Raw genomic sequence first — 15,730 nt, forward strand, 5'->3', positions numbered from 1 at the left:
TGTTTTTAACCTCAGACTGCCAAAAGTATTTTCATCTTAGTTGGTTTCTTATAGTCTTGGTTCATGTCAGTGGGTCTAGTTTAGGGAACAATAACAGACATGAAACAGGATTATAGAATCTTTTGAAATATTCTGATTGATTATTGCTATGTGCGCTTATTATTGATGTTTTGTATTGTAGATATTACAACAGTAATGCTATTTTGTGGGGGGAAATAAAGGCGTTCCATAATGGTACCTGTTATCTATTAACCCTTTTACCCCCAGGCTATTTGGAAATTTCCAACCCTTAACCTCTAGGGGGTTATTTTTTTCCCAGCACATTTTGCAGTATATATTTTTTTAAATTGCTCTAACAGCCTTAATTTTTGTCATAGAGGGGTCAGGTTGGTCTCATTCTCTTGAAAAATGCCTGAATTTTATAGCATTTTTTTGCAATGACGTACCGGTACGTCCATGGGGGTAAAGGGATGGCTTTTGTGAAACGTACCAGTACGTCCTTTGGGGGTAAAAGGGTTAACCAACTCTGCTTTGTTCTTTTATGATAATGTATGGATTGTGATACAATTAGGTCACTATAATCATCATCTAAATTGCATAACGCGAAATGATCTTGACAAATTCTGTCTGTCGGTGGCGTATTTGCAAGCTAGATCTTTAACTTTGTTCATGTGAGTGTCTCCCATTTCATTTTTATAGATGAAATATGTAGGGTAAAATTATGGCATGTAGTATTAACCCTTTTACCCCCAAGGGACGTACTGGTACGTTTCACAAAAGCCATCCCTTTACCCCCATGGACGTACCGGTACGTCCTTGCAAAAAAATGCTATAAAAATTAGTTTTTCATATTTTTTGATAATTTTTTGAGAAAATTCAGGCATTTTCCAAGAGAATGAGACCAACCCGACCTCTCTATGACAAAAATTAAGGTTGTTAGAGCAATTTAAATAAAATATACTGCAAAATGTGCTTGGAAAAAAATAACCCCCTGGGGGTTAAGGGTGGGAAATTTCCAAATACCCCGGGGGTAAAAGGGTTAAGAAGACCATTGCTAATAATTCATGGTTAATGCTATTTAGCAAAAATATCCTATCATGGCTTTGGACCTCTACAGTATTTATTTAACTTAAAAAGCTACGATAAGTGTGGGCTTTGCTACATATTCCATTGGCCTTTAACACTTGTAAATATTGTAAAATCATTTACAAGTGACCATCGTATATTTCATACAGGTGATCTTTGTATATTTTTTTACAATAAGTAGAACGTGGTAATAACTAGAATCGCTTCTTTCCAGACTTAATAGTATCCCATGCCTTGCCGGTGAGATGTCGTCTCGGTGATGGCGAGAAGGGTAGCAGTGTGGAAAAGGGTCTATATGAAGAAATGGAAAAACTCAATCTCTCTTTGGTTGGATGGTAAGTGCAGCAAGATCTTTTTTGTCATAGGAGTAATTAGCCATTCAGGTATATAAAGGTGTGAATCGTGTTTTCAAATTTGTTACTTTGAATTCGGCGTTGATCTTCGTTCAGACTAAACATTCATTAGAGTTACAGAAGGTCTCCAACTTACAAGTATTCAGAGATACAAACACAAATCCAGGTGAAGATAACAAAAATAAGATGAAGAAATAGTGTAATAAAACAATATTATATAATTTAATATAGTAAGCAAAATATTGTTTGTAATAACCTGATATCTATTTCACATGAAACCCAACTATATGTTGACTTTTGTAGCTGGAAATCATAGGCATGGGATCCAGGTTAGGCTTACCCTAGGCCCAAAATTTAAGAAAATTTGACTTATCCCTTTTACCCCCAAAGGACGTACTGGTACATTTCACAAAACTCATCTCTTTACCCCCATGGACGTACCAGTACGTCCTTGCAAAAATCTGCTGTTTACATTTTTTTTTTTTTGCATATTTTTGATAATTTTTCTGATAAACTTCAGGCATTTTCCCAGAGAATGAGATTAACCTGACCTCTCTATGACAAAAATTAAGGCTGTTAGAGCAATTTAAAAAAAATATATACTGCAAAATGTGCTTGGAAAAAAAATAACCCCTGGGGGTTAAGGGTTGGAAAGTTCCAAATAGCCTGGAGGTAAAAGGGTTAACAAGCAAGTTGACTTACAAACATCTTGGAACCTATTAAGTTAAAAAGTAGAGGATCTTTTGTATGTATAGGAAATATTCTATTTTCTAGGAAAGTTATTCCAGTCCTTTGTCTCTCCAGGTATCATACTCATCCGTTTTCTCCGCCTCTGCCAACCCTACGAGATATTGATTCTCAATTAGAATACGAGATGAAGATGAAGGGAAGTAATGATGCTAGCTACACGCCTTGTATTGGCCTCATTGTTTGTAAGTTGTTTGACGTTCCCATTTTTTGTGTACAGTATTCGTATTTTGTGCAAATTACTCTCTGAATGATATTGAAATTATTGAACATCTTGTGCAGGATTCTGCAAGTGAACACTCGGCAAGGGATTTGCACAGTACTAACCATCCTTTTTAAAACATTTACTGCTTTTTGCCTTTTAATTACCTCTGCCAACGAAGTTGGAAGGAGGTTATGTTTTACCCCCTGTTTGTGTGTGTGTTTGTGAACAGCTTCCTGGCCCCAATTTTAATTGAAGGGTAATGAAATTTGCAGGGATTAAACATGTTTATCTCTTCCCACAGCTCCTTATGTTCGAGGGGGAGGACAAGGTGCTACAACAAGTGGGTTTTGGGTGATGCCTCCTCCCGAACACAAGCCGCAAGAATATGGTCGACCGATGAGCATCCAGTTTACTATTGTTCAAGATGCTTTTATTCCAAAGGATGCATTGATTCATATGGTACGTAGTTTACCCTATCAGAGTGTATGAAAATGAGGTGGTCATGTATAATACGTTTTGTTGGCTAAATTTTATTGAACAGGCTGAAAGAACATCAAATTGATTATGAAGCTTCCACAGGGTTAAAATCCCAAGTGATCAATCAACCGTAATGTGAATATACATACATACATACATACATACATATACCAAGGCACTTCCCCCAATTTTGGGGGGTAGCCGACATCAAACAAATGAAACAAAAAAGGGGACCTCTCCTCTCTATGTTCCTCCAAGCCTGACAAAGGACTCAATCGAGTTCAGCTGGCACTGCTAGTGTGGCACAGCCCACCCTCCCACATTATCCACCACAGACGAAGCTTCACAATGCTGAATCCCCTACTGCTGCTACCTCCGCGGTCATCCAAGGCACCGGAGGAAGCAGCAGGGCCTACCGGAACTGCGTCACAATCGCTTGCCATTCATTCCTATTTCTAGCACGCTCTCTTGCCTTTCTCACATCTATCCTCCTATCACCCAGAGCTTCCTTCACTCCATCCATCCACCCAAACCTTGGCCTTCCTCTTGTACTTCTCCCATCAACTCTTGCATTCATCACCTTCTTTAGCAGACAGCCAATTTCCATTCTCTCAACATGGCCAAACCACCTCAACACATTTATATGCACTCTAGCTGCTAACTTTTTTTTACACCCGTTCTCACCCTCACTACTTCGTTCCTAATCCTATCTACTCGAGATACACCACCCATACTCCTTAGACACTTCATCTCAAGCACATTCAATTTCTGTCTCTCCGTCACTTTCATTCCCCACAACTCCGATCCATACATCAGAGTTGGTACAATCACTTTCTCATACAGAACTCTCTTTACATTCATGCCCAACCCTCTATTTTTTACTACTCCCTTAACTGCTCCCAACACTGCATCCTTCATTCACTCTCTGAAGTACATCTGCTTCCACTACACCATTTGCTGCAACAACAGACCCCGAGTACTTAAACTGATCCACCTCCTCAAGTAACTCTCCATTCAACATGACATTCAACCTAGCACCACCTTCCCTTCTCGTACATCTCATAACCTTACTCTTACCCACATTAACTCTCAACTTCCTTCTCTCACACACCCTTCCAAATTCTGCCTCTAATCAGCCAAGATTCTCTTCCGCGTCTGCAACTATTCATGGTCATTCTCGTCTACCAGTTACAGTCCTCGTCTAAGCACTTGAGCATTCACCTCTCTCACCACTCGAGCATTCACCTCTCTCACCACTCCATCAAATACAAGTTAAACAACCACGGTGACATCACACATCCCCGTCTCAGTCCCACTCTCACCGGAAGCCAATCGCTCACTTCATTTCCTATCCTAACACATGCTTTACTACCTTTGTAGAAACTTTTCGCTGCTTGCAACAACCTTCCACCAACTCCATATAACCTCATCACATTCCACATTGCCTCCCTAGCAACTCTATCATACGCTTTCTCCAGATCCATAAGCGCAACATACACATCCTTTCCTTTTGCTAAATATTTCTCGCATATCTGCCTAACTGTAAAAATCTGATTCATACAACCCCTACCTCTTCTAAAACCACCCTGTACTTCTAAGATTGAATTCTCTCTTTTATCCTTAATCCTATTAAGGATATGTGAATATAGATATATATTACCTAAAAACAAATAATCTAATAGAATTATTGCATAAAAGTACTGCATTCTACATAGGTTGATGGTGTTATTTATGTACCATGTATCTCAAAGTAGACTACACTACATGTATACTAAAAGTATTTTAAAGTATCCCTTAGGCTTCCGTTTCACTAATTTTTTTCATCCATTCCTTTAGTTCTTTCCCACCTAGTTATTCTACCTCTTTAACTGTACATTTCACAAATTTTTACTTTGCCTTGAAGATAAAATTCCCTGGACAACCCCTGTGGTAGCCTTGAAATTGTAGCTCGGTTATTGTGTCAAGCTGAACAGTTTTGTTTGAGAGGGTATTAAATACCTCCAATAATTGCTATTCAATTAAATATCACAAAAGATAAAATCCATTTAGACATGACACTTGAGTTCCTTGTTAAAATTAATTATTATTATTAACTCCTCTACAACCATAGTTGGAAAAGCTAGATGTTATGAGCCCAAGGGCTTCAACAAGGAAAATAGCCCAGTGAGGAAAGGAAATAGGGGAACAGATAAAATAGTGTGCCTGAGTATACCCTCAAACAAGAGAACTCTAACCCTAGACAGTGGTAGACTATGTTACAGAAACCATGGCACTACCTAAGACTAGAAAAAATTAGTTTGATTTTGAAGTGTCCTCCTAGATGAGTTGCTTACCATAGTTAATGAGTCTCTTCTACCCTTACCAAGTGGAAAGTAGTCACTGAACAATTACAGTGCAAAGGTTAATCCCTTGTTTGAAGAAGAATATTTTGGTTATCTTAGTGTTGTCAGGTATATGAGGAAAGAGGAGAATGTATAAAAAATAGGCCAGACTATTCAGGGAAAAATTAGCCATATACAGAGAGGGATCCAATGTACTTTCTAGCAAGTCAAAGGACCCGAGCGGTAGTGTCTCAACTGGTGACTATCTCTATTCTGCTTTGGTAAGAGAATTGGAGAAGTAGATTAGCCTCTATATTGTGTGGATATGTCCTTTGCAGGATTAGTGAATGCTAGAAGGGAGCTTTGAGCAGTCTTGCCTATCCTGAGACTTAGGTCCCGGTGTGGGGTGGTCCTCCTCCTTGGGGGACTGTCAGTTGCATCTACTTTAAACTTGATTAAGGCATTTATGGGTCTTTCCATCAAGACTGCCTCTCTCTTCTCTGTATCGACAAGAGAGTAGGAGTTTCAGGCTTTTCATGTCAAACTTTTGAGGAAGGGGGGGGGGGTGAGTTCTGTCGCTTTTGTTGTCTCGCATATTATTTGACAAAGTCATGGTACCAGTTGTTCTTGAACACCAGTTTGGGACTATTTTGATCCAAATTAACACAAAGTTGCCTGGACACTGCAGTGCTATTTGAGGAAGACTCGAAACGTTGTGTGTGTCTCGCAGTTTTCTCAATCACCCCAACAGGAACAATAAGGAAGTGTCTATAAAACTGTTCCTTCTGGCTTGGTAAGGCTGTTGCTTGGAGATGCTAATTTGGTCAGTACGTCCTTCTGCCATCTCAAGTAAGAATTCACAAGGCTATCCTTGTCATTACCCTTCAAGTTTACGTGTTGTTGCACTTGGAGCTGATGGTGGGTATGAAAGTGTCTGTCTTTGCTTATCTACACCTTATAAACATATCCCACAGACCCTTGGACCTCTTTTCCTTGGGTCCTGAGGTGGCTATTCCGTAGTTGTCCAGTTCTCCCAGCTCCCTCATGGGGCTTGATATGCATGCTGTCTTAGATGATGTGGTTGGCATAAATCTTGAGGAAAGGTAGAATTACTGGGGCTCACCTCTATCTTAAATCTCTTGGCAGAAGCCAAATATTTTTCCTGATGTGCCTGGTTTGATTCTACTGTACTGAGGTCATTCCCTGTTAGGGATATAGATTTTCTGTGTCCAAGTACTAGCTTTCTTTTAAGCTACTACTGACCAGGGACCTAAGAGCTTCCAGATCTTTATGATTAACTGTTAAGAGGTTGCGGAAGTTATCTTCCCTGTTCCTATTTGGAATCAGGAAGGAAAGAACCTTCCAGTTTGATTCTAGGGGACTTCCTCCCATCAGAGTCTCTCCCTAGTTTAAAGGACGAAAGGTTTGTGTACGCGTAAGAACAAATTTGTATTTTTCTTAGCTATACAAATTTGAGTCTTTGGAATAAAATTCTTCTCCTTAACCGCTCCTCTCAGTCCAAGGCCTAAGGACAAAAGTATACTGCATTCTGGGGCTTCCCCCTCATGCTGTCCGTCATTAACCAACTAATTTGTTAACAATTTAATGGCAGTGCCAGTGCGGCATAAGTCTTATCCCTATTTTAAAGGACTTGGGTTTGTATTGCTTGGTAAAATGCAAATTACTATTAAAATTCATTATGTGTTTCTGTATTTTTACATATTTTTTTAATAGAAATATTTTTAGTTTGTACAATACATACTTATCAATAGGTAATATTCTTGCAGCTATCATTGTTAGTAAGGTGGCAGGCAATCAAATGAATTCTGTTATGCTTAATTTTTAACTTTTTGCAAAATGTTTCTCTTAGTTATTTTTATATTTATTGATTACCTTGTCTGTTGCAGTATAAAAGCGTGCGGTATTACAAGGATTCCCCCGACAGTGTCATTTTCTCCGATATATTCCAAGATCGTTATACTTACTGGGACAAACTGAAGGTATGTTCATGTACACATAGAAGTTATGTTTTGTAGATCCTCATGTAAGTCAAATTTATGAAAATCAGGTGTATATTTAAGCACTTGGTATATCATATGGTAAATGTATTCAAAAGCAAAGTCTGTTCCTTACCATCGAATTTTCATTGTTGATATATTTTGTAGATTGATGCATATACTAGGATATGGTATAGTGCAATAGGGTGGTCAGGTCCTTTTGGCTTTGACCCCTGGCCAAAAATACTGTAATACGGTCGGCTTTCGTTATCCGTGATTGATTAGTTTTAAGAAAATGGCCGTACATGTCCAAAATGCCAATACAAAACAAATTTTCCCCATATGAATCTCTCTCTCTCTCTCTCTCTCTCTCTCTCTCTCTCTCTCTCTCTCTCAAGTGCTATACAATACCATACAAACATTGTTTCCTTAAAAAATGTCAAACATCTCACCCAAAATAAATTTATAATTTGTTTAAATCTATGCTCGATAGTAAGGCGGTCTCAGCTGATCTCTAATTCGATAAAACAGCAATTTTGTGAGTAGTATTTTGTGTAATAATTTCTATAGCGTAAGAAAATTTGAAGTACAGATACAATAAGTCCCCTGCATAGAAGTAAGATGCGTTTCAAGATTGTTTTTTTTAAGTTAAAAGGCTCCCAAGTCCAACATAATTAACCTACGCATGCAGCTCATAGACCCCCAACCTCCTCTCATTGTCTTCTGCCAGCTGATATTGCTAACACTAGTGAGGTTACCTAAATATGTATCAAGAATTCATACAGCTATTTGTACATGATAAAAGACTTCTAAGAGAAGTTAATTTATTTTTTATTCTTTTTCACACTCACCCTCAAAGCAAATTTTATTTATTACACACAGTTTCTTATCTTTGATAGTTCATTAGTTGTAAATTCTTATCTAGAGGACTTGCTGTGTTCAGTTTACTTAGTACTGATCAAAGTACGGTATTTAAAGTGTGCTCACTATTAGTGAAATCTTATTTGAAACTAATTTTGTCTATTAAATTTTCCATGATGTCCTTTCTTGACCAGAACTGTAAAGTTTAATTTCTTTTCAGACTGCTATTCGGATGTGTGTTCCAAAAGATCACTTCGGACAATTAGCCGACTATCTGGCCAAGCTCTTAGAGCTGAAGAACTACGTGAATGAAGCTAACGCCACACCGCCATCCCTACCGCCTCCTCCAAAACCCAAAACACCATTATCTAACACAAAACCACCTGACTCCCCAGAAGTGGTTCCGCTTGATGATGACGTGTCCAGCACTTCAACACCGGCTGTTGCAGAAGCGGCTTCAGAACCAGCGACTGAAGAACAGTTTGAAACTATATCGCCTCCAAGTAGCGTATGCCCTGTAGATTTAGCTTCCGAGTCACCAGCAAAAGTTCGAGATCCAACTCCTCCAAGCCCTCCTTCAGTTCAGCCAATGGAAGTACAAATAACCTATGATCAAGATGACGAAAAGTCTCCTCGGCAAGAGTCTCCGAAAAATCCCCCAGAGTCAGAACCTAAGCCGGACTTCCAGCCAATCACTTACCGTGAACAGAGCCCTCCTCCTTACCAACCTCCACCATACCAATCACAGTTTCATCCACCACCATATCAGCCTCCTGAGGAGGAGACAACTTATCAGGAGCAGAGCCATAATCTGACTCAGCAAAATGAGTATTACGCAGAGGATTACAGAACGAAACCACCGGAGAAATTATCAGATTACGAGCATGAAGAAATTTCCGAAGAACCTCTCGAATACGCAGAACCCCCACCTGACTATCACCAGCAACATTTCACAATAACCTCCTCTCCATATGAGCCCCCTACCTCTGAACCTTATGTGCAGGAAGAGCCAAAGCCTTCAATGTTATCAGAGGAAAGCACCGGCGACAACATAGAGACGGAGGAAGAACCGGAAATAGTCTCGCAGTATCTCGAAAGCATTCCTAACGACCGCTGGACGCAAAGACTGAGCGAGACGATGCAACAGTCATCGCATCAGTCTCATTCTTTACATCAGCAGTCCCCTCACCAGTTATCACACCAGTTACATCAGCCGTACCAGTCTCATCAATTACATCAACAGCAACCATCGTCTCAGCAACGTCATCAGCAATTGCAATCCCAAGACCTGTTGCAGCAACAGTCCCAAGATTTACTAACGTCATCTCATTCTCAGCATCTTCATCAGCAGCCCCAGTCGCAATCGTTACAAATGCAATCGCAACCGTTACAGATGCTGCAGAATTCACAAATACAGCAGCCATCACAATCTCAACAGTTGCATCAGCTACTTCAAGAGGACTTACAAGGAATGGATATCGAGGCGCAGATTTCTCAGTCGCAGAATTGAAGGTTTAGTTCGAATCTCGAAAGTAATTATTACTTTTTCTAGAGTTGCAGGTAATTTTTCTTAATTTTAGACAATTTTAGGCTTCTTAAGAATAGAAATTATAATTCTATTGAATTAGCATTAAAATTTATGAAGACCAAAATAGTTCAGTACGGAAATCAGGGTTTTCATAAAACTAAACGGGTTTTTTCATACACAAACATAATTTAAATTAGCCCTATTCATCGATTTTTATAATTCCCCGTACAACTTCATTCCCAAATATAGTATAAAAGTAATTTGCTTGTTGATTAGTAGCATTCAACATGTGTTCCAATTTTAATTGACTTTTCTTTTAAATCTAAAAGAGTAAAGCAACCTCACTGAATGTCAGATCACTAAGTGAGGCACTCGGACATGGTCATCATATTGATAGCCTAAGGTTGCTTTTCTAAAGACGATTGGCTTTACTATGAATTTTGATTACTTATAGTAGAACTTCAGTTTTATCACATTATATGTAGATATTCTGATTCACTTCAAATTGGTAAATCTCCGAAAGTATTTCAGTGCTTAGCTCTTTTAGCTTAAGTTCAATTAAATTTAGTTTGGTTCCACAAGAAATAGAAAAAACAGACATTTCTGTGTATCTGTCCTAAGAATCCACGAGGGTTTCCATAAGAAATAAAAGGTTGAAAGTATATGATCACTAAATGTGCAATACTACCATTCCTGGAAAGGGTAATGAAGTGATTTATGGATTCAGTTTCCATGGTTATGTGACGGCCGAGAGAAGGTTATGACTCAAAGGCGGGATGTAATCAACTGAGTAACTTTATTAAAGAACACTCTCCTTTATATACAAAACCTCAAGGCAACAGGAATTTTCATGTTCGAGAAACAGATAATGTTAGAGAAGAAAAACGCAGACATGTTTGTTCTGGTTCTTTTTAGTGCGAGGGAAGAGCGCAGATACAAGCATAATATATACAAAATAATTTATGTACGATCGTGTGACACACGGTTGGTACAGTTACTTGTAGAAATGGGGGGGAGACTGTCAGTAATATCCTGTCTTCTTTGGAAAAAGTCTCCGGGTGGAAGGAGAGAGAAGCCTGATTCATGCTTAAGCAATCACATTGGGACCTACTATCCCAGATTGGTCTGGTGGCAGTACAGGTTAAAGTTAGTTTCATAAACATGCCAGCCAACTGCAAGTAAGAAAACAAGTCTCCCCAGTTATTGTGGAAGCGTGAAACCTCTCAAGTAGCAAGTTCATGAAAAGTGTCATCCTTCTTGGCAACACAGGGATGTAGCAATAGTATAGGAATAACCGAGTGACAGAATTTACTCAAACCTCCAAGCCATGTCCAAAATAAGACACGAGCAACATTGGTGTCCTTTGAAGAGGATAGATCCAACCAAATTAATTATTTCCTTGAAGTAGAGTCTGTCTACTCAAAGATAATGACGTTTAGATTCCATACTCCAGATTTTTTTTGACTGATTGTGATCACTTCCACCCTTTAATCAGTGGCTCTTATTAATGACAAATTGTTCACGTACCTGACAATAACACGGTACACGAGTTGGGGACACAAGGGTTGCACTGAGATAAGAGGAGCGTCGAGATGATATCACGACGCGACCATAGAACTTACTGAAGGTCGGGACCCAAGCTTACATGTGGCCTACCTCGGGATTGCCCTTAGGGCACGTATCCTTCCGCTAGGCCTACCATTACAGAAAACGGGAGTAGGGTAAACTACACAAAACTCTGGTCGGTTGAGAGGAGGTTCCAGGTAACTCCTAAGAAAGTGGTTCGCGGTAAGTATGTTAGGAAAAATACAAATTACTAATAATTTGTGATTTTTATGTGTTAGCATCATTCCCTTGCTTATAGTTCCTTATCTTTGAGACTATCTTTGGCTATGAGAAACCAACAAGGTTTGATAGTACTGGGAAATCTGAGGGGTATTCACAACCAAAAAAAAATGAAGCCTTGCTCAATTAAATTACTGAGCAAAGGAGATATTGATCATCTAAATCTCCAAGTAAAAGCATATGATATATTGACACTGAATTAGCGAAGAAAACTGCTAAAAGTAAGTAGACAAACAATGTTATGTATTTGGGATTGGAGTATCTGAAATAAATGATTATACAAAAACTGGGATAATGTAAACGATGCATTCTTAAGTCAAACTGCAATATTTTTAGAGAAATATTTTTTATATAAAACTTTTAAGTGGTTTATATTCATGTTACTCTTAAGATTTTTAATTTTACTTGGATGATGTATACTCGAACTGAATTTATTCTGTTTTTATTTTAAGGTATTTTACTTGTATAAAATTTGCCAATTGGATTCTCAATAATTTTATGACATCATCTCCTTCAGTGTATTATGTTCACTTATTATAATAATGCTCTTTCTTCATATGACGTTTAATCATGAAATGGCTTACTTACATGCATCAAACGTCAATTACACTAACTTCCGCAAATGGGGAAGAAAAGGAGCTTAATTCCACATGGCTGGCATTCACCAAAGCATCAATCTGGGTCTCGTACTTCCGAGCAGATTTCCGAGGGCAATATTGCCTTAACTGTCCCTCATAAAAGGCTTCTTTAGTAGCATTCGCCCAAGACTGCTTTAGCTGCACCCTCACCTGTGGATGTTTTGTGGGCCACTTCCCACTGTAGTCATTGTTCCAGGTGTATATTTTCTGGTCCACACCCCATTGCAGTCTTTGTTTCAGGTACTTACAGTATTATGTCTGCAAATGAGTTGTCTATGAAGGTTCTCCTTTCAGAGCTTGCAGCTTTGGGCCACAGTATCCATGTCTTCTGATGATTTAATGCCAGTCTCTGGTCTTCTCTTTGCCTACTACCTATTTATACCACAGGTTTGTCCTCTCTGAGTGGGGATACCCTAATCTGGTGAAAGGGTTTCCGTATCGCCATGATCAGCAAAGCTGTACTAGTCAGGGCCACCCATAGTAGGTTGTCTTGCTGAGTGATCTGACAAACATCTCTCACCATCACTAATATGCACTGGCCAGCATGGTGATGAAAACTGGCCAAACCCAACAAATTGACATGTCTGAGGCCTTTGTCCTTGGTAGCCCCTGTGTTGGTGCTATGACTTATCCTACTATTGTACCCTACTTGAAGGACATACCCTTGCCTACCTTTGGCCTGTGGATTTGTCTCCTTCGAGGTCTCTTGCAAGGAACCTTTTTTCATCTGACAGACCTTTTCACGGTCAATTGTTGCCTGAGTAATGGAGGAGGCATTTCAAATTATGGAGTTGTGGGCCATTTACCTCATCCTCAAAGCATTCATGATCCTCTTGTCTGGCGAAACAAGCACAATCATCAATGCTTACACAAGGAATTAAAGGACAAGGAGTTGTTTCTGTATTAGCCATAGACATCTCATGAGTGGGAAGAGCTTTGCATAGGAATCATCTTGAGGGTTGTGCTTAGGATTTATGTGATTTGAGCAGGAGTTGCTTATCACCTTCCAAATGGATAACTGCAGCTCAATGTGTTCAAAGCTCTATGGAAGGGATGGGGATATTGCTGTTGGACTTGTTTACAATGTCGTTGATATATTGCTTTTCGCTCCCAGACATAGTGTTGGTAGCCGACAATGTTCTTGAAGTGTGATGGTGTAGACACTTTATGATTTTTCTCCATTTCATCCTATGTACCAGGTTCCAGTGAAATTTTGGGTGTCCTCGAGCACAATTGGTTCATAAACCTTTAAGACTTCATTGTCAACTACCTAAGGTTCTCAAAATGCAAAGGTGCCATCTCAAGCAACATATGTTTCATGCCCATCCAGAACTGTTGCACCGTCACAAGTGGAAGTTATCGTGCAAGGCCTTCGAGAGAAAGGTATTTTGAAGGTTACTGTATTCTCCATAGCTACCCTTTGCTGTGACCCAGTAATTGGAGAGCTGAGTTTGGTACATTTTCTTTAGAAATTCCCATTTTGATGCTCTCTATAGAGGAAAATCATGTCCAATTCTGTTGGTCAGAGCTTATTTGTAGAAACATGAATTCTTTACAGCTTCCTTTAACATCATGTTAATAGATTGTAGCCAGTCCTTGCCTCTGATAAAGAACATATTTTTATTGGATTTTGTCTGTGAGAGAGATCTAGCTCAACGCAAAGATTGAACCACACAAATTGAATATGCATTCTTTGAGTTGATATTACCTTGATATCTTTTTTATGTTACACATAAGCTCATTGGGACCGATTGCCATGCGAGTGATGTTCTAAAGGTTGGGAGAGATTTTACTGCATCGTCATCCTCCTCATAATCATATACATCATAGTGCCTGGCGAGTGTTGTACAGTACTTTCCTTTGTTCCTAAGTGCAAGGTATGATTTATTTCTTTACTGCATACCAAGAAGATTGGTAGTACAATGTCAGCTATTATAAGCCTATGCATCCTTCTGGGAGAGGGGAGTTACTGTACTTGTCCGTCCCTCTTTCTTTGTCTTCTTGCCTGAATTCATCCTCAATGACTAACTATTAAGGCATATTGTGATCAACAGCTTCTTATGAAGCAATTTTTATGCAAAATAATGAACAGGAGAAATCATACTTTTAGGTTTCACTTCTCTCCGATTTCTTGACCTCAGGAAAGCATGAATGCATAAGACCTGTAGGGGGTATAGTGGGCTAGAAGTGCCAACACTGACACCTTGGAGGCTCCCCACAGTCTTAGTTTGAAGGAAAATTTAAGACTTGACAGCAAGATGAAAGAAATGGAGCGGGAATGGACGTATGGGTATGCACGTTTGTTTTTCCTTCATTTTCCGATCGGTACAAGCTGGTGCAACTGAGTTCTGTTGTACAGAAGTAAGCCAATTTATGATTACCATGTTTGTATGAAAAATACTTGAATGAAAGCATTTGCCTTTATTGCAGTGCAACAGTATTTTTACATTCAACTTGAAAAGTCCCTGTATGTAAATATTCATTTATGGGCATTGCCATTTTGGTGTTTTCCAACATTTACTTATCATTTTTGTATATAGGCTTTTATTTTGTTATCTTTACATGATAGTTATAGGCTTTTTCCTCTTCTAGCGGGTAAAATAATATGTCTGATAAAATTTCCCCACTTAATTGTAGTTGTAATTATATTATAGGTGATGTTCGCACCATCTATTTTTATTAAGTTTTACCAGAAAGCAAAATGTTATCACACAACCTACAAAGATTACAAAATGTTTATAGAGTTTTTGTTTGATAAACTTGGGTTTTGTAGTGATTGTTCTTGGTTGATATAATGTAATTAGATTTTGTGGAGACTGTACTTCAATGTGGGATGTAGATATATGCATAAACCATATTTTGTAGTTTAAGGGTAAATTTTAAGTTGTCCTTACATGAATGCAAATCCTCGTCCTTTAATTATGGTATGATTTCAGTGAAAATGGAACGGCAGTTTAAACTTTTAACGAGGTAGTTACAGCAGATGGCAGGTGGAGTTAAGGCCCCGCTCACTTGCCAGGTTGAGTAATCTTCACTTTAACTTCGCCAGTAGTTCAGGACACACACACTGCTCTTTTGCCACTTAATTTGGCTGTATTAATCTTTTGCTTTTTCTTACAGACTAGTGTACCCGAGCCGTCAAAAATTATGTCTATATATTTAAGCAGATATGCGCACGCGTGCACATACAGTAGATTCAACACTTCCCACCCACTTCCCCTTTCCTAACTATAACCCGCTGGTACGGCAATTTTTGGGAGATTGTAGTTTCCGAGTGTACCTCGAGGTACCCCCCTCCTACCAGGGCATGACTACTCCCTTTCCCTACCCAAGGTATGTGGAGATATAATAAATGTGCTGGCAGATTCTTGAGGTTGAGGGATAATCACTAATCGCGAGACAGTTTTTTGTTATCTACCATTATCCAGCATACTTGTTCCTGTCGGCTGGCATGTCTGTTGGTGTTCTCTCTTTCTAGTGTGGCTTAATAAAGATGTCAAAAACCCAAGGAAGTAAATTTACCTTAGACACCACTGGTGCTCCATCAGAAGAATAGCTCTGCTGTTGCCGATTGTGAATGGGAGGGATGGTACTTTTGTCCTTATCTTCAGTGTCTTCCGATCCTGGAATGGCACTAAGGACATATCACCCAGTTGTATTGTCATGGTCTCG

General features: G+C 39.1%; 1 protein-coding gene across 4 annotated transcripts in view; it reads left to right on the top strand.

Annotated features, from left to right (window-relative positions):
• LOC137624271 (MPN domain-containing protein CG4751-like) overlaps positions 1-10,242 on the top strand; it is a 47,837-nt gene extending 37,595 nt beyond the window's left edge. For all 4 annotated transcript variants that reach the window (XM_068354812.1, XM_068354830.1, XM_068354839.1 and 1 more), the window contains exons 7-11: positions 1,301-1,421; positions 2,244-2,371; positions 2,693-2,850; positions 7,097-7,189; positions 8,268-10,242. In XM_068354812.1, the coding sequence (XP_068210913.1) occupies positions 1,301-1,421; positions 2,244-2,371; positions 2,693-2,850; positions 7,097-7,189; positions 8,268-9,557 (1,790 nt within the window). In that variant the 3' untranslated portion in view covers positions 9,558-10,242. The remainder of the gene's footprint in view (positions 1-1,300; positions 1,422-2,243; positions 2,372-2,692; positions 2,851-7,096; positions 7,190-8,267) is intronic.
• The last annotated feature ends 5,488 nt before the right edge of the window (positions 10,243-15,730 follow it).

The sequence above is a fragment of the Palaemon carinicauda genome, chromosome 2 (assembly GCF_036898095.1).
Source record: "Palaemon carinicauda isolate YSFRI2023 chromosome 2, ASM3689809v2, whole genome shotgun sequence".
Classification (NCBI taxonomy): domain Eukaryota; kingdom Metazoa; phylum Arthropoda; class Malacostraca; order Decapoda; family Palaemonidae; genus Palaemon; species Palaemon carinicauda.